The sequence below is a fragment of the Sceloporus occidentalis genome, unplaced genomic scaffold (genome assembly GCF_023333645.1).
Source record: "Sceloporus occidentalis isolate IW3139 unplaced genomic scaffold, rSceOcc1.0.p SCAF_1, whole genome shotgun sequence".
In the NCBI taxonomy this organism is placed as follows: domain Eukaryota; kingdom Metazoa; phylum Chordata; class Lepidosauria; order Squamata; family Phrynosomatidae; genus Sceloporus; species Sceloporus occidentalis.
In genome coordinates this window covers 130,525,626-130,550,298 of record NW_028316981.1, presented here as the reverse complement: position 1 = coordinate 130,550,298, position 24,673 = coordinate 130,525,626, and the positions used below count along the sequence as shown (strand labels likewise).

Here is a 24,673-nt window from a genome sequence, read left to right as displayed (position 1 = left end):
ACTGTGATTATTCCAACTGTGCATTAGGTGGATGAAATGAAAGGGATATAAACTGAGAAGCAATATAATTAGCATAATAGAATTGTTCCAGGATTGTACAAGAAAATGACAGCAGCCAGATTACCAACCTGACATTTTAATGAAAAATGATAAAGTGCTAAACTGTTCAGAATGAAAAGAGAAAATGTGAACTATGACCTCTCTTGCATGCTTTGCTTCCTTTGCCTATTGTCTGGACTCTCTGGAGGAAACCACAGGCTTGTTGCCTTTGCAGGAACAAAAAGACCCCAAAGGAATGAGAGCATGTTCTCACAATGGCACTTTAAATGAATTGCATTGCAAGGACACTTTTTAACTTGAGGGGAAAAAAAGGTACATGAAAGGAATGCAATTGTATCCACAAAGACCATGTCATACAGGCCACCCACTTGGCACATCACTGTTAAACTCCACCATTCCCTTCTCCTTTTGTTTCGTGTCTTTTAGATTGTAAGCCTGAGGGCAGGGAACTGTCTGATTAAAAATAATTGTAAGCCGCCCTGAGAGCCATTAGGGCTGAAGGGTGGGATATAAATACCTAAATAAAAAATAAATAAAAAATAAATAAATAAAACTCAGACTCCATTGAAAGGGATGTGATGCAAGTCATATTCCTACCACATTCTATGCAGAACAAGAGAAGCTGGGACGATACAAACCCCCTTCTCCTCCAAATAATTGGATATTCATGTGTACATGCCCTGTCGCATCATGTGTGTTGAAGCAGATTTGCATATAAGCAGTACATTACAAAGTTGATACTCGTTGCTGTACTATTGAGTAAGAGGCTGAGCTGAGTCCAGAAGGTACATTTGGGAGAGAACATCATCCATAGTGTCCTTCTGGAGGCATGCAGAGACTATTTTGTTGAAATGGTCCTTTTGAAATAACTGCTCATGGGAAAAGAGTTTTTAATAACATATTGTTTTACCTGTATTTTTTGTTGCTGTTTTATGGATGGTATGCTTTCAAATTGTGTTTAATTATATTTTAACTTTTGTATGTTATAATTAGGTGGACTTTTATCTGTATGTCTTTTAACTTTGTTCATTTGAACTCCAGGGCTAGGGAAAAGGCAGAATATAAATTAATTAATTAACTAACAGCAACCACTGGTATAAGTTCCTGTGGCATTTTCATGTTAGCAAGAGGAAAGTCTGGGAGTATGAGAAGAGATCACTCTGATTCCAGCTTCCTGCCTTCAAACAGTCTTGCATGTTAAACCAGGATTTCAGATGAGCATTTAGTTAATTTTGCTTAGAACTGGGCAAGAGACAGAAATTCAGTGCTCTTTCATACCACACAAATGTAGTGCTATGATTCCACTCTAACTTCCATGGTTCTGTCTTATGGAGTCCTGACACTGGCAGTTGAGAAAAGGGCTTTAAGAATCCTCAAGCCAGGGAGCTCCTCTCCCCATTTCTGACCAAACTACAAACCGCAGAGTTCAATTACTTCAGTAGGATGTGGCCATGGCAATTAAAGTGGAATCATAATTTTATAATCGTGTAGTATGAAAAGGTGTTCAGTTCTTGTTAGATCTCATCTCTCTAAAAAAAATCAGTGAATTGGGATAAGGAGTCCACAGGTTTTCCCTCACCCTTTCTTTCTTCCACCCCTGCATATCTGAGTTCCCATTCCTTGCCAAGAACTCTCTGAAACTGGCCAAAAGTACTAAAAATATATTAAATCAATAGTGCAAGGATAGAAAAGGGTAATATTAGTAACAAAAGCAGAGGGTCTGTGAAACTGGAATAGAACTTGCTGTTAGTGAATCCTCTTTCTTAAAGTTTCTGTACTGTACAGCTGCCCCTCTCTCTCTCTCTCTCTCTCTCTCTCTCTCTCTCTCTCTGTGTGTGTGTGTGTGTGTGTGTGTGTGTACCTTCCAGTCACCTGTCAACTTATGGTGACCCCATGAATTTCCTAGGGTTTTCTTAGGCAAGGAATACTCAGAGGTGATTTTTCCACTTCCTTTACTAGGTCATTTTTTCTGCCTTTAGTCCTGAGCTCTGAACTGTTAGGTTTTATCTGGCTCCATTTCCAGCCCAGCAACAGGAAAGAATTTAACTCCATCTAAATCTTGTTGTCACCCACAGTGACCCTGAAAGCCAAACAGGGAAGGGAGGCGAATATCTAAAAGGAGGCAAGGAGCCTGCCCAGTAGCCTTGCAGGATGTCTGCATAAGTGCTTCCCCCCTGAAACAGCCACACTTAATCTCTTTGCTAATCTTGAGGATACACACGGATATCCCCCCTCCTTCTGCACAGTAGCTGAGGGATTGCTTCCAACAAGCTACATCAGAACAGAGTTAGACACAGAACTGAGAACTGATTTTTTTTAACTTGTCTTCTGAGGCCAAGTTCAAGTAGTGCCAATGTTTTAAACACAACAATAGCACATTGGAGTCACTTGCTGGAATGGTACGTGTGTGCTCAAAGACCTAAGCTTCACAAATATATAAATGTGGGTCAGGAGGAACACACAGATAATCTTTTTCTGACACAATGTTCATGGGCTTTTAAAAACAAACTGCAAACAGAAAAGCATCAGGTCTCTACTTCAGGATGTATTGCAATCTGTCCATATGCACATATCTGCACTTTTCACAACTGGCATGACCAAACACACATTCCGCCATTTAAGCACAGATGCTTTTTGAAACCATGTTGAAAAAGAAGAGAAAATTGGTTTTACGACATCTAAAAATCAATCATGCTTCTTGCCATTATCATTATCCACAAAGGCAAGCAGCACTCAAATCTGTATTATCCATGCTGTCTTACCAGATAAGTGGTTATGGACCAGGAATTTATTTATTTATTTATTTCAATTTTCATTCAATTCAATTATTTTCCATTAAATATGGAGACAATATCTTTGATAAGAATTATTATTTCTGGCAGGAAATTTTATAAAGGCATCTGCAGAAACAGAGAAGGGGCCACAGAGCCAATATTTAGCATGTAGACTCTTCCGGGATCAATTCCTCACATATCTGTTCAAAAGGATATCAGGTAGCACAGCTGGAAAGGCCAATTCAGAGCTGACCAGAACGTACTGGACTAGACGGATGGTGAAGTGGCCTCATACTGGCAGGTTTATCCAGATTATTTCTGAATTGTGAATTTTAAATGTGGATTGTTTTACTATGTGTATATCTTATTTGTCCTTTTAAATTGATGTGCATTTTAACTAATGTGTTTTAACTGACATGGCGTGTCTGTTTTGTTATTGTTACACACCTCAGTCTATGGTGAGAGGCAGCTAAATTTATATTGGTGTTGTTGTTGTTCTGATACAAAATCAGCACAAATTAGGCACAAATCAGTTTTGAGCCAACAGGCCAAACATGCACACACCTCTGAAGACATGGGAAATCTCCCTAACTAATGAGAACTGGAAAATGTCCATGACTAAAACTGACCCTCACAAATCTTGGAACTACAGACTTACTTGACTAGCCGCAATGTGTCCTTACGGATGTTGATCAGACTCCTCAGGGTCTTCACTGGCTCCTGGGGTGGTGGGGCAGCATAGGGAAACTAGACAGAAGAGAGGGAAAACAAAAGAAGTTGGATATCTGAGATGTCATCCAGCCTATAAGATCTGCAGAAACCACTTTCTAAAGATACATCCAGACTACAGAAATAATCCAGTTTGACACCACTCGAACTGCCACAGCTCGGTGCTATGGAATTTTGCAAACTGTAGTTTAATGAAATATTTAGCCTTCTCTGTTAGAGAGCTCTTGCTCCACAACAAACTACATTTCCAGAATTCCACAGCACTGAGCCATAGCAGTTCAAATGGTGTCAAGCGGGATTATTTCCACAATGCAACCTTAGGCTCAGTGTATATTGAATCATGGGACATTTTCTTCAAAAAGGGAGGGCCATGGAGCTCAAAATGTACTCAACCTTAAATTGTTTCTCTAATAGACTTTTGTAAGCCTTTTTCCCCATATTGATGTCTTTCCTACCATTTGCCTCATGCTCAAGAGGTCAGGAGCCTGTTGGTCCTCTGAAGGATGCTACAGTCAGAGAAACAAAACTAGCTCAGGGATAGACTGCAGCACGCCAACCTGAAGTCAAGACTTGTATTTTAAGAGCATAGAAAAGAAACAGCTAACCACCACACACATCAGGTCCTGGCACAGAATAAAGAAAAAAGCCATAAATAGTTATCTATGTGCATGCTTATGATGCTGCTGCAGAGAATCCTGAGACATAAGGGAGAACCATGCATGGCACATTTCGAGTGGTTTCAAAGGCAACTATTGGGCAGTTCAGGGTGGAGTTAAAAGTGGGAAACAGCTTCTAAGATGAGATTTAAAGCATGGGGATCCAGGAGAAAATGGAGACAGTTGGCAAAGTCAGGTCAAAGGTTATGACTCTGAGGATTGGGCTCCCTCCCGGCACTCTAGCAACAAATAAGTCTGCTCAGATATGTTAAGTAGCACTTATTTCATGTAACGTTCGTCTCCTGAGTTTCAGCATTTTGTTGTGGCAGACAACGGGCAGAGGGAAAAGGGACTAGGGAACTGTTGTGATTCAGAAGGTTATCGCATGGGGGCAAAACCGTCCCCCGATGTGTTCTAACGAGCACGAGCGCGGGCACGCACGGAGCGTGATGGGAACCCGATGGGAACCAGAACGCTAGTTTACCGCACGGTGGAACGCCGCCGCTGCCGCCAGCGTTCCCATCGGGTTCCCGATGTGTTCCAGGAGGCGCCATTTCTGGGAACAGTTTCAAAAGCATTCCCAGAAATGGCGCCTCCTGGAACACATCGGGAACCTGATGGGAACGCCGGCGGCAGCGGCGGCATTCCACCATGCAGTAAACTAGCATTCTGGTTCCCATCGGGTTCCCATCACGCTCTGTGCGCGCCTGCGCTCGTGCTCGTTAGAACACATCGGGGGACGGTTTTGCCCCCATGCGATAACCTTATCAGTGTCAGCAAAGTGTTCTCCACCTGGATTTCACTGGTATGTTCTTAAGATTTCAGTTGTACAAAAGAAGAAAACAAATGAAATATGTTGGGCCCATTTGAGTATGTGTGAGAGCAAAGAGAGTAAAAAGAGAAAGATGTAATGCACTGCAGTTTGTTGCAAATTGCTATGCATTCTTTCTGGAACAGCCTTGGTCTCCCTTCAGGCAAAATGAGTATCTTCTGCAGGAAAACAATAATACAGATACAGCTGAATCACTACCTATGCCCAATGTTAGCTGCTCTCCACTTCCTCAGAGCAAAAATGGTCACCAGCAAACACTGTTCATATTACATTCCCTCCATGCCCGTTGTCACTGTAAAACCTCCCAAACAGAACAGAATATATTCCTGCATGCAGTGTGGACACATTATAGCTGCCTTGGGAACCTTTTATCTTGAAATGTGTATAGGGACAATAAAAAAGCAGGCACACAGACTCTTTCCATTCACACTGTGAACAGATTAATGCAAGCATGAATGAGACTCAGTACATTCAGGTGAGAACACGGGAGCTGCTTGCAGTACCTCTTCAACCTGTTATGCAGACTCACTTCCTCTGTTTTCACTTGCTCTTATAGCAGCCTAATGTACCCAGTTCAGTAAGAGGAGGATATTTTTAGCTTGCTGATACAGCACAATGTTGATTTAGATCAGTATCTGGCAGTGGTACAGTGATAATTCTCTGCCTGCCTGCCTGCCTGCCTCAGAATGAAGATTTCCCTATTTAACCAGCTATGCTCCATAGACAAAAAGGAATTACCGTATATACTCGATTATAAGTCAAGAAATTTTTGCCCCCAAATGGTCCCTAAAATCCTGCAGTAGACATATACAAGGGTCAGTGGGGTCCACCGACCAAGCGCCCTGCTGGGGCGATGCTGGGAAGGGCGCGCGTTTGCCCTGCAGCCATCTCTCCAGCCGGGCTCCCTCCTCCTGCGAAGGGAAGCCGGATAGAGAGAAGGCTGGGAAGGGCGCGCGTACGTCCCTCGCAAGCTTCTCCCCAGCCGGGCTCCCTCCTCATGAGGAAGCCTCATGAGAAGGCAGCTTGGCTAGAGAGAAGCCTGGGAAGGACGTCCCTCGCAGGCTTCTCCCCAGCCGGGCTCCCTCCTCATGAGGAAGCCTCATGAGAAGGCAGCCTGGCTAGAGAGAAGCCTGGGAAGGACTTCCCTCGCAGGCTTCTCCCCAGCCGGTCTCATGAGGAGGCCTCATGAGAAGGCAGCCTGGCTAGAGAGGAGGCTGTGAAGGACGTCCCTCGCAGGCTTCTCTCCAGCCGGGCTCCCTCCTCATGAGGAGGCCTCATGAGAAGGCAGCCTGGCTAGAGAGAAGCCTGGGAAGGATGTCCCTCAAAGGCTTCTCTCCAGCCGTGCTCCCTCCTCCTATAAGGCAGCCTGGCTAGAGAGGCGTCGTCCCAGAGCCTCTCCCCAGCTGGGCTGCCCCCTTAAGACTGACCCTCAACTTATCCACGGGTCATATAAAAATCCACATTTCTGCTCCCAAAAGTTGACCTCGACTTATACATGAGGTCAACTTATACATGAATATATACGGTATGCCAGCTTGCTACTGATCACCTGTAGGAAAGCATGGCAAAAAGTATGTGGGAGGGGGACACAGACAAGTTTGTTTGGAAGAAAAGGAAATGAATAGGCCAGAAAGCAACTATAGCATTGTGCAACCCATGCAAACTCGATCTTGCAAAGAAGACAGGGTGATATGGAGAACTGCCCTTAATGACCTTGAGTTATTGGTGTTAGTTGGCTAACACCTATGAGAATGCACCTTGTAGCATTATTTTAAGAAATTATCAAAAGAGTTGGACACTATTTGGAGAAATCTCTGGCCTTTCACCACTGCTCCTTCCCAACTTTGTTTCTAGTCCACAATGACATCTTGCCTCATTTATAAATCCAAAACAAAGCCTGTTCACACCATTCTGGTGTTCCACAAGACCGAGGCAGATAGAAATACTTTAACAGTTCCACTTTCTTGAAACTGTTTGAGGATCAGTCTAACACAGCTAAGTGCCCCAAATCTTCTTTCTATACTGTCATTTTCACAATTCCTTGCCGCCTTACCCCATTCACTATGTAACTGTCTAGTTTGCAAGAGTATACCTGTTACATGAATCTCTTATCTATGAATACCCTAAGCAGGTGCAAATGAAGTGCCTATCTCAGTTAGCAACGTAAATATGTTCCTGTTTGTTAGCTCTTCAACAGAAAATTTGGTATCAGAGGCAGAAATAACATGAAAAGAATAAGGATAGTTCATAGACCACAAAAAGAAGAGCATTTCTACACTTTTCATCAAATGTTTTACCTAAAACTAACAATATGCACACATGAAATGAAATATGCAGACTAGACAATAACATTTTGAACATTTTAGAGTCACTTGAGAGCTTCTTACCAAAGACATCCAAGATAGTGTTTTCTTCCACCAGTGCCAATTTTTTGTGATTTCCAATTCAGTGGATAAACTTATAGATCTATAGTTTTTTGGGTTTTTTTTTTTAAACATGGTGAGGGGTTGCTGTAGAGGCAGGTTTTTCTGATCTCCCCTTTTTTCTGTGTTTTGCTGTTCATACATGCTCATTTAGGAATTCTGGACTGTGTATATTGCCTGTTGTTGTGGGCACACACAGCTACAGTAGGACTGACTAGAACAGAGTCCCATTCTTTCCTTATTCAAGCTTTGTTCTTTGCATTGTTTACTGCAGATATGCTGTGGCAACTTGACATAGAAAGTTTGTGTTTCTCCAATCCATTTTCTCCATCATGCCAATGCTGCTAAAAAGCCTTTCAGCTAGCTTGAGGATAAGACAGGTGTAAAGACATTGTAAAGATGCATTTCACTGTTTGAGACTTTGTTAAGTGAGATATACCTGTACATGATGTTGTAGAACTGAGTGCAGTTAGGATCCATATATGAGGGATCATCGTAAAGGATGAAAAAGGGCAACATCAGGGAAGACTGGATGGGTTTGGCTGGTAATTAACTTGTTTCTGTAATATTTAAAAATAATAAAAACATTTCTAAAAAGTGTGGTATGCAGTGTGTTCCCCTGCAAAAGGAACTATCACATACTCTTGTGAGCTGATGGCATTTGTCCATGATTAGTGTTCAATCTATCCTACATTGGACTGCACTCCTCCCAAAGGACTGGAATCCCAGCTGGAAATTTCTCCTACAGGTTCAGGTGGCAGTGAAGGTCAAGAATGCTTTAAACCAGCTTTCATGTGTACAGACCAGATGAGTTCTTTCCCCAGTAAGATCTGCTATGTCCATGGTAATGCATGACTTATTGGCATATACAATTTCCAGGAATTTTGATGTTGTGTGTAGGGAGGGGTGAGTATATCTCCCCCCAAAAAAGTAGAAGGGGAGATACTGAAATATATACAATATTTATTTTCCTATCACACTCAGAAAGATTTTTACTGTGTTAGCAACATAAAGCATTTTACATTAATAACTTAATGATCATATGAGATTGCACAATTTGGCATGTGTATGGAACATAAAAACATAAAAACCTTAATTTGGTAGAAAACTGTGAATATATCCAGTACTAAAGAAAGACCTACAAACTGCTGCACCCTACAATTCCTAACTAAGCACATGTACACTGTTTTATGTTTTAGCCATCTGAGATGTAGCGGGGGGGGGGGGGGATGAAAACAGGCATGACAAATTTTATGATACACAAAAAGAAGTATTTTACTTGGAAAGAAATAGTCATAGTTTTAAAAACTGGATTAGCATTATATTTGGATATACTATTTAACTGAATGTTGAAATTATGGGGGACAATATGAATCCATAAGGGACATCATAGGCCAACACCCATGGTATCAACCAGGACTCCCTCCAGCTCCAGGAAAGACTGGAGAAAATACACAATGCTCCACCTCCAAGTCTCACACCAGACATGGGAAGAATACCATAGCTGATTACATTGAAAAGCTGCTGAAAGCTCCAACAGTACCAACGGTAACACACACACACACACATCCCACCCAGTTCCTGGTGTAGATTGTTCACAAAGGCAACTCTGTTGCATAATTTGTACTAAAGCAAAATTGAAATGGATTCAGATACACTGGCTATGAGAGCCAGCATGATGTAGTGGTTTGGGTATTGGACTAGAACTCTGGGTGACCAGGGTTTGAATCCCCACTCAGCTATGGAAACCTACTGGGTGACCTTGGGCAAGTCACACTATGTCAGCCTCAAGGAAGGGAATGCCAACCCCCTTCTGATTAAATTTTGCCAAGAAAACCCCATGATACGTTCACTTCCATGTCACCATAAATTGGAAATGACTTGAAGACATACAACAACAACCCAGGCACCACCATTCCTGATCTTGTCAAGGTGGTGTCCAGAGGAGTTGCTGGTGTACCCCTGGTTTGTTGGGGACTTCAACAAACATGGCCATGTCACCCTGTCAGGGGTGGCTTGGGACTTTGCACCCCCCATGGCAACAACAGATCAGTCTTAACTTAAAACTAACCATAACCAGAAGGACACACTTTGGAACTGTTCTGGTGTTATTTCCAACTTATCACAATTCTATCACAGGATTTTCTTGGCAAGATTTGTTCAGAGGAGTTTTTACCTTTGCTTTCCTCTAAGGCTGAGAAAATATGACTTGCCCAAGGTCATCCACTAGGTTCCCATGGATAAACAGGGATTAGCCTGCCTGAAATGGGAGACAGTTTGGGAGGAAGCAACACCATGAGGACATACCTTTCTCCTTTGGCCATATCTCCCTCTGCTTTTATAATGCTCCCTGTTTCCTGCCACTGCACCTTTGATTTTTTAAAAAGTGTAAGTGTTTGAAGAGGCAAATCCTTCCTTCTTCCTCAAAGGGAAACCACAGGTAATGTTCCCTTTATGCCTCAGCTACAGGAAGCTAAAATAAATGGGGAGAGTACTGAATCCAGGGCTGATCTCAGGTATCTCTCTGGAGCAGGTGTAAGTATTATGCACTATTATACATTTAATGTCTTGCCATTTTTTTCAAATTGTTTACATGCTGCAAGTTCAAGCAGGAAACTGCCAACATGAAAAATAGATTTTTGAAAAGAGACAAAAGGCCAAAGGAACAGTGAGCCCAAGCAAGAGTGAACCATACAGTCATCTATCATAGCTTCCCACAACCTGGTGCTCCCCAGATGCACTGGGTTATATTTCCCTCGTTATTGGTCATGCTTGGGTAACGATAATGGAAATTACAGCCAAGAGAAGATCATTCACACTAGAGAGCAGGTTGAGGGGAGGCTGATCTATGGTAAATGTGCCAATAGGTTGTAGTATGAAATTTTCTATTTCCTCAGTGGTGTGGCTGCAGAAAAGAGGCGCTGAACTAGCAGATCTAGCATTCTATATTGTGCCATTCAAACCAGTTTTGTGTTTGAACAACAAAACCTTATTTAACTCCAATGAAAGCTATCACACTTCCACAGGTGTGTGAATGCACACACGCCTTCAAGTCACCTGTCAACGTATGGTGACCCCACAAACTTCATGGGTTTTCTAAGGCAAGGAATACTCAAGAGGTTGCTTTGCCAGTTCCTTGCCTGTTCTTAAAAGATACCAATGTCTCCATGTACATTTTCAGCCCAAGACTGTTCAAGAGACAGTACCTTCTGGTGCATACATGTGACCATGACACATCATAAAGCCCACACAATACAATGGATCTTTTAAAACAGTGACTCTAGACCTACAAGGTGTGTTGTGTGTACTGTAAATCAGTGCACTTGTCACACACACACAAAAAATGAAAATGCAGCTTTAGTGGAAAACAGCCCCCATCATGAAACAGGAGGGTGCAATCCTTGGATCAACATGTATCATAGTTTGGCTCATGAGAAAGATTCTTCCCAAGAATCAGGCAACATTCTGTACAATGAATGTCAATCCCCATATAAAATGTACACACAAAAACCCCAGCTCTGACTCTTTCTAACACTTTAGGCATATTAAACAGCAGAACACTATCTCCACACTGCCAAATGACAACCTAAAATGTGTTAGTTCTTGAGGAAGGAAGGATAACTAGCTGTTGTCCTACACACTGTGGTACTGGAAACAAATATCCTTTACCTCAAGCCTTTTGGTGCCACCAAGTGGTAACAGTCTGATGTTACTATAAATCTGATGCCCATCAAGGACAACTCCTAAACCAATTAAAATAGGAAAAAAGCTGGGATTCTCACTGAAGCTCATAGAAATATATTTGTAACTAATCCTGTAGAAATAAATTGTCTAAAGATATAGGATTTAGAAGCGTTAACCTCTCCAGCTGCTTTCCATGATGTACTGGAAATCTTCACTCCTAAAAGAATAGCAATTTAGGTAACCCCTTGTATGATTTGTTATATGGCCAACACAACTACCCCTAGATGTTTTTTGGATTTCAAGATACTGCATTTTAGCTGTCACAGAGGAAGAGAGGGACAGCACACTGGGTCCTTGCTATCTGAGGCTTCTGCCTCAAACAAAGATAAAGCAACTTTTTCTAATACAGTGCGCCCATGCCATACATGGGCGCACCATACGCTGAAAGCTGCACTGGAAAGGGGGTAATGGCATGTGCACCGCATCGCCACATACACGAGACCCATTCATTTAAATGGGGCTCAAGCATATGAGGAATTCCCCTTAAGGGGTGGGGTGGGGTCTGGAACGGATCCCTGCGTAAGGGAAGGGCAGACTGTATTGAGATTGGATTGGTATGCTTTACCTCTATGGCACCAAAAGTTTTCCTGATGCAAAACATGAAGACTTCTTGAGAAATTCAGTGTTCTCTACATACATAGGAGCCTGTGGCTTCACAAAGGAAGGAGACATGCTGGATTCCAATGAAACATCTTCTTTGAATTGCAAACGGACATTAAATTTCCTTGAATTTGAAAATCTACCAGTGGCCACATGGCTAAAGTGGCAGCATATTTCATTTCTGGATTTCATGCCTACTAAATACTTCAGTACAGCTTTTTCTCATTGGGGGCGTCCTTTCCGCCCCCAACCCTAGTACATGCCCGAGCACATACAAAATGGTGGCGCCCATTCTACATGGGCACTGCCATCTTGACGTAGCGGACACTTAGCGTTCGCACGTCGCGGCGCGGTAATGATGCCGCAAGTGCGCCATTGGTGCCTTGCGGCATCATTACCACACTGCTCAGAGGAGTCGCCCTTTTGGGCGGTCTGGAAAGCGCCTATGATAGAGAATTTGCTACACAATATAAGACCATAACAGAATTTACAGTCCTTCTGCACAGAAATCTGCCTTCTGCTTACCTCAAGATTTCTTAAGTTCATTCCAGCAATGTAATTTGCCTTTTGTATCATTGTGAGGTACTGTTTCTACAAAAATGGTCTTTTTATAAATTGCACAACTAGCACATGACAAAAAGGTTATCAAGGCACTGAGATCAACCTTACACCACCCCATGGCATTTGTTATGCCACCTAAATCTTTAAAAACCACCACAGCAACAATAAATTGTGGATTTTATAATTAAACATTGATCATGTATAGTAAGTAAATGGTTATTGAGTTAACTTCCCATTGTTACGTATGGGAGTTGTTTTCTGAATATAGTATAATCTGATTCCTAGACTGGGGATGTGTATCTATGGTCCAAAACACATTGCAGAAATAATCCAATTTGAGCCTGATTTAACTGCACTGGCTCAGTGCTAGGGAATCCTGGGAATTGTAATTTATTGTGGCACCAGAGCTTTCTGACAGAGAAGGCTAAATGTCTCACAAAACTACAGTTCCCAGAATTCCCTAGCATTGAGCCAGGGCAGTTAAAGCGGTCTCAAACTGGATTATTTCTGCAGTGTGCTTTGGACCTATGATACACAAGGCAACAAATGTATTGTTACTTGAGACAAGCACCCCACAGTCAAGAATGTTGTAAGCATTATTCCAATTGAGATGGAGACAACCAAATACTGTCTGACTCCCCAGGAATTGCAATGTAAGTGGTTGTCCCTGATTAAATGGATTACAGTAGACCTTTACAGTCTCTGACTCTGGCATGGCCGAGTGGATTCTACTCTACATTTTGCTGTGTTGGCAGAATACTGGAATATGGCATTGATCTTCAGTTACTTTCAAAAAGAATACAGCAGCCAAGGACATACACAGAGATCCATGGCAGACCCACAAGAGAAAAAGCTATCAAATAACTCTTAGACAGAGGTGTTTGACATAATAATAGGATTTTCATGTTATTGCTACAGATACACACTTGAATAAGAGCAACCTCTGTAAAGTGCCCAAAATCAGTGAGACAATTTTTGGTTCAGTTCCAGATATAGACTAAGCTGCAAATTAATGTTATTCTTGTTTGGTTCGATTTCAGGCTAATAACGCTTCAGTAACCTCTTAAGCACACATAACCAATCACCCAGTTTAAATGAGAAATTTTAAGGTACATTACTCTTATAAACTGCTTCCCAGTCCAGGTCCTTCCAGAACTTTTGGATTCACCAGCTGCAGAGAACATGGCAAATGGTCGGGGATGATGGGGGTCATAATCCAAACCCTCTGGAGGAATACTGGTTGGGAAATGCTGATTTCCAACAATAGCACAGTGGATCAAGCTAGTTAGTCTGATTCTTGTTCTTATTCCTATTCTTGTTTTATTTACATAATTCAATTTTAGCCGCACAGTCAGGGTCATATGTATAAGGGAAAGGGCAAACAAATGGTGGCCAGCGTCCATCTCCAAAATGAAGGTACATAAATCCAACTAATTTATTCTGGCATTTCAGATGGAAAACTCCACCAGAGGTTGAATTTCCCTTATTCAAAATGATTGGGACCAGAATCATTTTGGATGCTGAATTTTGGAATATTTGCGTAATGAAATATCTTGGAGATGGGACCCAATTCTGAACATGAAATTCATTTGTGTTTTGTATGCAACTTGTACACATAGCCTGAAGGTAATTTTATACACAATATTGTTTAATAATGTTATGCATGAAACAATGTTTGTGTATATGGAACCAACAGAAAGCAAAGGTGTCACTATCTCAGCCACCCATGTGGACAATGCTAGATTTTGGAGTATTTTAGAATTCTGGATAAGGGAGTACTTACCCTGTACAAACTGTAGTACTTTTCATTCTTGTAAAAATATAACCAATAACAAATTAGATAATAATTCGTTGCTATTTCATGTCACCAAAACCAACTTCCTAAGGCAGTTGGCTCACTGTGCTTCATGGTATGGCCTGTACTGGATGCAATGCTAGGCTCTTTTTAAACAAGTTTCTAGAATGAATACAGAAGAACATTGGTTAGGAACTCCAGATATCAGCGGGATGCCTGAAGTTCCCTGCTTATCAAAAAGGTGGATAGTACAGTTCTTGTATAAGCCTTAAAGCTCCCATAAGGGCCAGTATGTCCTTTAAAAGCCTCTGCAATAGATCTAGTGCTCACAAAAAGAGAAGAATTAGCAGATATCTTGTCTAGGTCAGCAAACAAATGGGATTAGCCAACCTCCCTTGGGGAACTGGAAAAGCACAGGCCAAGCACTGTTTTACTCACTGAATGTCACATAAAGATAAGATTAAGATGTATTACAGACAGACAAGAGAAATATAGTACAAAATATTTTAGAATCAGTCTGGCTCCCTCTTAAGCCAAGATGTGTAAGACTGGAGTCAAACAAGTCAACTAGACTTGTTCCTACCACAAATAAAGTTTGGGCAATTTGGAGCAATACTTTCAAGCACTACAATAGAAAGTTTGTTTCCTTTATTAGAAATATAATTTCACCTTGCATGAAATTTCATGTTAAAAAAGAATTTGCACAATTCAATACCAAAAATGAGCATGCTTACCTGTTAATCACTGAAGTCCATTCCTTTAATTAACTCAAATATTTAATTGTTTACCAACTTTCATTCCCTCCTAAATTTATATGAACGTGAGGATGAATAAAATGGGCTGATATTAATTTTAATATATTCAGGGAAGATTATTGACAGAATCAGGCCTTCAGTACAAAACAACGTCTGCTAATTATTGTGAACAGTCAATTAGTATGCTTCTCAGAAGTTAGGAATCATTAAAATATAAAACCTGATTTAAATTCATCTGCTTTGAGGGGCCAGATTTAAATAATCCATTTTGCATCAAGGCGGTTTTCAAAATATCCATCCAGTTTAATGGAGTAATAAAGGAATGAAAAACTACATTTTTAATTTTTTTTTTAATTTAAAAGCAGTTCAAAAAACTTGATACAGGAATAACCCTTACCGCTTTTCAGGATACAGTGATATTAGGACCATGAGAAGGATAGTTATCTAGGATATAAATAACACTGGTGAAGCAGATGATAAGAATTTCCCTAAAGGAAAATTCATTATTATATAAAAGATGCACAGTGGAAATACATTTGAAAAAGGTCAATTAAAAATGCATCTAGTGGGTGCAACTTTCAAATAATTTTTTTGTATGAGATCTTGATCCAGTAGAAATATATATACTTCAGCACAATGATTAAAAATGTATTTAAATGTTTCAAATTAATGTTAGAGAACAAAGGAGGACTTTTGCCAATATGATGGGAATGTAATTATGTAAAAAAGTGCTGAAAAAACAATTGTGGAAGGTGTTAAAGACACATCTTCTAACACAAGAGTCACACAGTTAATCAACACAGCAGATTATCGCATGCACCTTATCCCGTCTTTTTCCCGACTGGATACACACACATTTAACTGTCAATAATGGATCTTACCGCATTCTCTGGTGGCCGGATATATGCAGCCCATATGCTACCCAAGTCTTATCCTGTGGCTTTTCCAGGATGAGAAAATCCAGGCTGGAAATATGGGTTTCATACAGGCTGCATACGCCCGGCTACCAGAGAATGTGGTAAGATCCAATATTGACAGTTAAACATACATGTATCCTGTTTGGGAAAAGATGGCATAAGGTTTGTGCAATAATCTCCATATAGTCATGCTTATTCATAATTTTTACACCAATGCAGATCTTGTCAGCAAAAGCAAGGAGAACAAAGACAATCTGCATGCAAAAAACTTTAAAGGAAAAGAATATGCTGTATCATGCTTATGACAAAAAAGAAAGTTAATCGGTGATTTACGACTCAGAATAAAATTGACTCTGGCGGGGTACAGACGGGCAGGGGAAGACGTCTTGGAGGTGTATTCTGCTGAATACGGAGCCTCCAGACCGCCCGTCCCAGGGGCGTGGCTCAGGTGTATGGGGCTTCCACATGGGGGGCAGTGAAGACGCCTCACCTGGGGCCATTTCTGACCCGCAGTTTCCATACTGCCGCCTCGGAGGACGCTGCAAAGAGAGAGGCAGCTTCTGCACGGGCGGCCAAAAACGGGGCTTTTTTTTTCTTTTGCCGGCTGGCGGATGCGCAGCTGCGACGCTCAGCACCGGCGGCAGAAAGCCTATGTGCACATTTAAAGCGCCCAGGCCCCTTTAAACTTTTTCCCTCGCCCTGCCCAAGAACAATGGTGGTCTCCTGCCAGCTGGTGATCAGCTGGTGTTGGCATCCTTGTCCGCTTGCACGTTGGTAGTGTCACCAGCATCATGGATGCCTCCTCTCCTTTGGTCCCCACGCTCTTGCTGAATCTGCAATGCACAGCCACAGCTGTCGCCACTGCCACCGCTGTCCCCCTGCCATCCCCCATCACCTCCCTTGTACATATGTAAATATTTAAAGTTTTAGGGTTTTTTATTGTTAGGTGAAAATGGCACAGGAATGTGTGTAGGGGTTCACTTTAAATTCCAAACTTTCCACAATTCTAGCAGCGCATGCGTACATGTTGCTCTAGGGTTAGGGTTAGGGTTAGGGTTACGAGCATTAAAATAGAGTGCAGCTGTACTGCAGCTTCCACATCTGCATGGCATCTGATGCTCTAATTAGAGCCTCGGTGCAAACTGCGCATGTTCCAGGACCCCGACTCATTATGCGACGCAGCAGACACGGAGCTTTTAAATGGGCAACTTAAATTAGTGGCGTACCGGTGCAGCAGCTTATAGACGGAGCTGCACAGTTGCGCAGTATATAGAAAAGAAGCGGGGAAAAGCAGCACCTTTTTAATGCCGCTTCTTCCCGCTTGGGGCGTGCGGGCGGCGTGTTCATGGCGGCATTCAGGTAAGGGCCGTCTGAAGGCTATACCTTCATGACGTCATGAACACACCCCTTTTTGCCCGTCTGTATCCCGCCTCTGTTTATGGAATCCATACAAGAGAACTTAATTTGTGAGATTATTTCTACATAAAGTATTTAAGTGATCAAATAAGTTGTTTGTTTTTGAGATTATAAAAGGAGGTATGATGTTTTGTACATTGTTGTTGGTATTGTTGTGTCATTTCTGACTTATGGAGACCCTAGGACAAACCTATTACAGGGTTTTCTTCTTGGCAAGTATCTTCAGAGTGGGGCTGCCATTGCCATCCTCTGAAGCGGAGAGAGTGTGATTTGCCCAAGGTCACCAAGTGGATTTACATGGTCAAGCCAGGGATTCAAACCCTGGTCTCCAGAGTCATAGTCCAATGCTCAAACTGCTATACCACATTGGCTCATGTGCATAAATTGCTTTTGCCTTGTCTTAAGGTATTATGTGCCACAGAGCAAATCTGAAGGAGCCGTGCCTTTGTTCCCACCTCAGAGAGCAAGGCTTAAGGCCCTGGAGTACCTCTGATAACACAGGAGGGCAGGTCAGTCAACAGGATAGGACCAGCTGCTTAGGAGCATGGAGGACAAACCCCAAAGGAGGAGTTCTTCTCTTCATGCCCTGCCAAAAACTGGCTATTCCACTATGAAAAATAAGAAGTTGGCGCCACAATTCAGAAAGGACATTGAGAAACTGGAGCGCGTCCAAAGGAGGGCGACAAAAATGGTGAAGGGTCTAGAAACCATGCCCTATGAGGAACGACTTAGGGAGCTGGGGATGTTTAGCCTGGAGAAAAGAAGGTTAAGAGGTGATATGATAGCCCTGTTTAAATATTTGAAAGGATGTCATATTGAGGAGGAAGCAAGCTTGTTTTCTGCTGCTCCAGAGAACAGGACCCGGAACAATGGATGCAAGCTACAGGAAAAGAGATTCCACCTGAACATTAGGAGGAACTTCCTGACAGTAAGGGCTGTTCGACAGTGGAATGCACTTCCTCGGAGGGTGATAGAGTCTCCTTCCTTGGAGATCTTTAAACAGAGGCTGGATGGCCATCTGTCAGGGATGCTTTGATTTGGATTTCCTGCATGGCAGGGGCTTGGACTGGATGGCCCTAGTGGTCTCTTCCAACTCTACGATTCTATGATTCTATGATTCTAATTTAGTCTGGCCCAGCTGGAGCAGTTCTTCTTCTTCACTCTTTTTTACAACATTCTGATCAGTGTGTCAACAAAGTTCAACACCAGTCCATTCACACCACAACACATTTTCCTGAGTCGACTAAAAAAGCAGCCAGTACAACTAGTAACTTTCACACTATTCAATATTGGCTATTCAGAGCTAGAGAAAATCATTTCCAAACCCAGCCCTGGGCTGTGCTGAGATGAATCACTACAGTGTGCTCAGTAAGAGATGCACCAAAGAGTAGGCTGTTCCTTCATAGGCGAGTAAACACATTGAGGCCAAACACCCTGCTAGGAGGAAGTGCCAGATGTAAATAAGAGGCATTTAGAACACAAAACAAGGACCTGGTGCCTGACAGAGGACCAACACTCAGCATCTCCCAGACTCTTTGATCTCTAGAGAAAAAGTGGTGCCCTCCTGGCTGAGAAGCCGCATGTGCCCATAGCCTCTGATGGCCTTTTCTCTGCTACATAAAGGCAGCTTCTGTATTCCACAGGATCAGGGAAATCAATGGGCCCACATCATGAAAGGGAAAACTAAAGAAGCAAGAGGCAAGCATGAAGAAGACTACACACAGCATGAGCAGGGAACCACAGAACAAATTGTTCAACAGTATTATTTGCCAGCAACATCTCTCAGCACTACTCATGTGATCCAACATTTTTCCCTATGTAGGGAAACCAGAAGAAGATACCAAGATTCTGTTGTCCCTGAAAGTTTAGGAGCATCTCATTTTAAAAATGCTATAGTGTCCAAAGTATGTCATATTAGCTTCTAAGGTTTGACTTGCTCTTCCTATCAGCTTCCTTCACTGTCCAGCTTTCATATCCATCCAGAGAAAACAGAAATTCTATGGCATGGGTGATTCTGGGTTCGGCATGTAATGATATAACTTTACACCTGAGAATCTTAATCTAGTTCCTCCACAGTTGCCCTTCCAAGCCTTAGGCCTTATCTGAACTGGCCAGGATACTCCAGGAGCAGTTCTGATGTGGAACACACCAGACATTGTTCAGACTACTCATATTAGAACTGTGGCATACACCGTCCAAACAGGACAATGCCAGAATTGGGGGGGGGGGGGGGATGCCTTTTGGACTGTGCAGACAAGGCCATGTTCACAAGCCCCATTATCCTCAATGGGACTCGAGCATAGGTGGAACTTGCCTTATGCGGCGGGGTCTAGAACGGACCCCTGCATAAGGCAAGGGACCACTGTAGTTACCATTACAAAACACCAATGGTTCCCAACCTTTGGTCCTCCATTTGTTTTGGACTTCATATCCCAAATGCTCCAGCCAACTTGGCCAATAGTCAGGAATTATGGGAGCTGAACTCCAAAACGTTTGGAGTACCAAAGGTTGAGAACCACTGCAACAGACTATTAACATTCATGATATGATCTCTCACATTGGAAACACAGTATATATAACAAGCTGGTATTTAAGTACCCCTGCATATCCAAATAGCCTTTAGACCTGTCATTCCAGGATGCCCTTACACTCTCAAGGATAGGTGGACATTTTTAGAAATTCCTTTGTAAAAACCTACCTTTATTCTCCGGATGTTGGAGACGAAGAGGTACCAAAAGGCACTAAATTTTGCTGTCTGTCTGGTATCTGATGGCCTCAGTCATCCACCCACAGACCCAATCAAACAACTAACATGTTGACAGTAATCAGAAACATGAGAGTGGTAGAGTGTCTTGAATATGCAATGCCATTGGTACATATTCCTTTCTCAACCACCAGAGGCACTGAATTATTATTTTAAATTCCTTGATCATGATATTGGACTCCAAATATCTTCTGCTCTCTTCCTCTTATGGAGCATTTCAGGACATGGTAGGAACTCACATTCCACCTTCCAATCATTCTGTATAAAGGCCAATGCTCTGAATGTGTCAAGGAAGAAAGAAAGAGAAAAGGCACTCTATCCATAATTAACATCTTGCATGTCCTGGAGGTCTGCAGTAGTGTCTGACATTTAACGCTTTGCTGAGCTAACAGGCAATAAAGCTCCAATTTGAGAGATGGGATCATGGACACTTCCTTTGTGCCTGCTCTTTAAATAAACAAATCCAAACACATAGACCCAATAGAGGAATGAAAGGAGATGGTGGTGGTGAAGGAGAAATGCTTGTCCAGAATGCTTTCAATCAAAATGTCAGGCTTCTTCTATGAATGATGGAAATAAGGCTGAAGATTATCTACTGAGAACACAAGAATATATACGTAGATGGCCTTCAACCCAGAAAGCCAAACTATTTGGCACCTCAGCACATAAGAATCTGCTCTCTCCTTGGATTTCTTTGAATCAAGTTGCATTGTGAGAACTGCACAATTATACAGAGTGTGGACATGAAGGTAAATTCTCCCCCATTCACTTTAGGCTCACCATACATCAGAAATTACTTGAAGCCACATAACGATAAAAACAGTAACAATAAATGAAACAATAAGCAAACAAAACATTTTAACCTTCTGTAGACCACCTGAAAACCTCAAAAATGCATTCATATATTATTTTTTTCTCTCTTTGTCCAGGCTCCACTTTTCTTATGTTTTCCATTTTGGTGGCCACACATATAGATCTATGGTTTTTAATACACTGGAGGCAGTTGATGATGCAGCTGATGATGCAGACTTATCACTTCTCCCATTTTCTCTCTCTTTTGCTGATCACACAACTCAGTAAAGGATTCAGGAGGCAGCTGCTGTTTATCTTTCTATTGTAGACAGCTGCAGTAGGGTGAGCTAGAGCAGAATCCCACTCCATCCCATCTCGTTTTGTTTATTATATTGTTTAGTATAGGCACACTGCTGAAACCCAGCACTGAAAGTCTTTGTTCCTCCAGCCCTCACCTTCTTCCCAATGCTAACGCTGTCAAAGAAAAAACAAAAAAGTTCTAGCCAGATAAATAGGAAAAAGGGGACTGGCTAGGCATAAAAAAACTTTATAGAAAGGAGCTTCTTTGTAAGAGACTTTGGTCAAGTCTACACTCGCAAGAATACCGCCCCCCAAGTATTCTGGCCCCAAATTCCCTCCAAATTAGCCCCTTGCCTACTCTCTTTTGCTGCAAGTTTTTGATTCTCACAGTGAACAATGGGGGGCTTCGTATATGGCTCCCATTTGTCACCCGGTGCCACTGTTGAGGTCAGGATGAGGTATCCAGCCATGCTATTCATGCTGGACACCTTGTTCTGACCTCAGAGTGACTTGTACAGTGCGCTCGCATCATATGTGGGCGCATTATACACTGCTTTCAGCATACACTGAAAGCAGTGCCAGAAGAAGTGGCACAGTGCGCCGGAAGGAACAATGGCGTGCGTGCCCATGACATACGCACCACTGCCACACTGCCGTGAGCATGAGCCCCATTACTTCTAATGAGGCTCAAGGATATGCACAATTCCTTTTACCTGGGGGGGGGGTCCAGAATGGATTCCCCGCATAAAATAAGGAACCAGTGTACCCACAGCAGCAGTGCCAGGCAGAACACCAGGACTGTGAGTAGAAAGGCAACTCTATCATCGCTGTGAAGAGAACCAAAAACCCACAGCAAAATTTGAGTTATTTAAATGTGGGTATGGGGAAGGAAGTCCCAAATCATGTGCGAGTTTTGTGATGACAGTCTGGATCCAGTTAGGGGTTTTGGTCCAGTGTCATATAAACAGGATGCAGCAAGCACAGGGAAAATTCAAGGTAAATCATCCATGGAGATAAGCTCTTTGTTAACAAAGATAAGTCTATACAGTTGGTCCTCCATTTTTTTGGAGGATGTGTTCTGGATCACCCCCCCCCCAAAAAAAAAAAACAGAGGCTTGCGCATATTCAAGCCTCATAGGCTTTCATAGGGCACCCCCCATGCGCGTGTGCCATTGGAAACAATGGAGGTCAACCCTTCACGGGTAATCGAGGGTGCAGATCCGAGATTCATGAGTTAGGAGAGGCAACTGTATTTGTACATATGTGCAGTCCTCCTCTACAGCAGTGAAATACACATTTCCCTATTTTGGGGAAAGGGGAAGAAATAACTACATACCATTCTGCCTATCCCATTCTCCCTGTACAGTCTTCTCTGTGGCAACTTCTATTCCTCTTGGACCAAAGGAGTAACATAAAGGATAATTTGTGGTTGAAAGATGCTTTACACAACTACCAAGTGCTTTGTCCTCACTCCAAGAGGACCAATAGTACTCTCCTTCCCCTTGCCGAGACATGATGGATAAATGAGCCATCAGAAATCATACATTAGAAGATCAGTGCTTCCCATCTGCACTGTACATGTCATCAACTGGACAGCAACCACAGACCTGTTATGTCATTGCTTCCACAGAGAGAATAGTGAGGAGTCTCAGCTAGATTTAAGAGTATAAAGGGCTATCAATACATTATATCATCCCTGTTCTACCACTGTATTCTTGGGCTGCTGCTACACTGCAGAATTACTGCATTCTAGACACTAGTGTTAACTATCATGGCTCCATCCCATGAAATCCTGGGATTTGCAGTTTGTCCTGGAAGCAGAGCTCTATAACAGGGAAGGCTAAATGTCTCACAAAACTACAAACCCAGAATTCGTAACACTGAACCGTGACAGTTAAAGCGGTATCAAACTGCATTATTTATTGTTGTAACCCATCGGGATTCCTTGTGATTGGGCGGGCTATAAATATATTATTATTATTATTATTATTATTATTATTATTATTATTATTATTTCTGCAGTGTAGATGCAGCCTTGAAATTGATTCAGAAATAGGCATAAAGCTGGGAAGGGAAAATCTTCCATCAAATTGAACTTCAGTTACATCTGGAGATGCAGAGATTAACTGGGGGATGGATGCAAATGAGAAACATGTGCAAAACAAACAATGATGCTATGTGCCTATGCCTGCTCTCCACAGCTAATATCAAATGTTGTTCAAACATTTCCCCATCTTACCGCTACAGGTCTATTCCCAAGGAAGTTGAGATCGCTGTTCTCTCCAAAGAGGTAGCCCTCAGGATGTGTAGAATCAAACTTCTCACCTCCCATGATGAAATGACTGGCAAAGTAGCTTCCTGGAAAGTAAAGCACAGAGATAGTCAGAAGAACTAAGAATCAAGAATGTACTACGGATACAAGAATGACAATAGAGGATCTTACAACTTACATGGCCACAAAGCAGCACACAGCGTAGTATGCAATAACTCAGGGATAGGAAGGCCTTCAATTTTAAAAGCAACAACACCCTGGCCTTTATTATTATGGACAAATATTTTGAAGTATTTTGCTCTGAAACCAAGGTTATATCCATGCTGCACAGTTATAGCAGTTTGATATCACTTGACCTTCCATGGCTCCATCTACAGAATTGTGGAACTTGTAGTTTGAAGGATTTGGAATTTTCTGCCACAGAACATTAGTCCATTCCCCTGAATTACAATTCCCTGAGTGTCTTGTCTATATTACAGGATTAAACTGATTAAATCATCAATCTCTCTCTTTTTATAGAGTTATGTTAGGTTAAATAGGTCATCAAATCCTACTATTCCATTGGGTGGAGCCACAGTAATTAAAGTGGTGTCCAACTGTTACAGTTATGCAGTGTGGAAACATCCCTAAAAGGGTGAAGAAAATGAAAATATTTCACTTCTTGCAGCTTGCTGCCCCCATACATTACGTGAATTATCTGATCCTCACAATCCTCTCCTAAGCAAAATGCAACTACTGTAGCTCACTCAAATTCACACACAGGACTAATCCTCTTCTGTCATTCAATACACATGGCAGACCTCAGCATTTTTCACTCATGTGTTCTTATGTACAGTGGACCCTTTGTATTTGCTGGGGTTTGGTTCCAGGACTCCCCTGTGGATACCAAAAAACCAGGGAAGCTCAAGTCCCATTATGTACAACAGGATAGTAAAATGGTGCCCCTTATATAAAATAGTAAAATCAAGTTTTGCTTTTTGGAATTAATTTTTTTTAAAAAAACATTTTCAAGCCATGGATGGTTGAATCCGTGGATCAAGAAACTGTGGCTATGGAGGGCTGACTGTATATTCTTCTCCCCTACTTACAAATTATCTTTGCTTTAAAAAAGGAAGAATGTTTCTTAAAAAAATAAAAAATCAGCCCAAAGTCAGTCACCCACAGAGAGACTGCAGCACTTGTAAGCCTGATACAAGACCTGTTCTTTGAACTATCTGAATAACAGATGCTTTCCCCCAGTAGAGTTTAGCCTTACTGTTCCAGTTAACTGAAAATACTCCAAA

At 42.1% G+C, this 24,673-nt stretch overlaps 1 protein-coding gene across 5 annotated transcripts in view; it reads right to left on the bottom strand.

The window, feature by feature from the left end:
* The window catches only part of RNF157 (ring finger protein 157), a 107,401-nt gene that overhangs the window by 46,879 nt on the left and 35,849 nt on the right, over positions 1-24,673 (bottom strand). For all 5 annotated transcript variants that reach the window (XM_089535399.1, XM_089535423.1, XM_089535415.1 and 2 more), the window contains exons 2-3: positions 23,358-23,476; positions 3,493-3,581 (exon numbers count right to left, since the gene is read on the bottom strand). In XM_089535399.1, the coding sequence (XP_089391525.1) occupies positions 3,493-3,581; positions 23,358-23,476 (208 nt within the window). The remainder of the gene's footprint in view (positions 1-3,492; positions 3,582-23,357; positions 23,477-24,673) is intronic.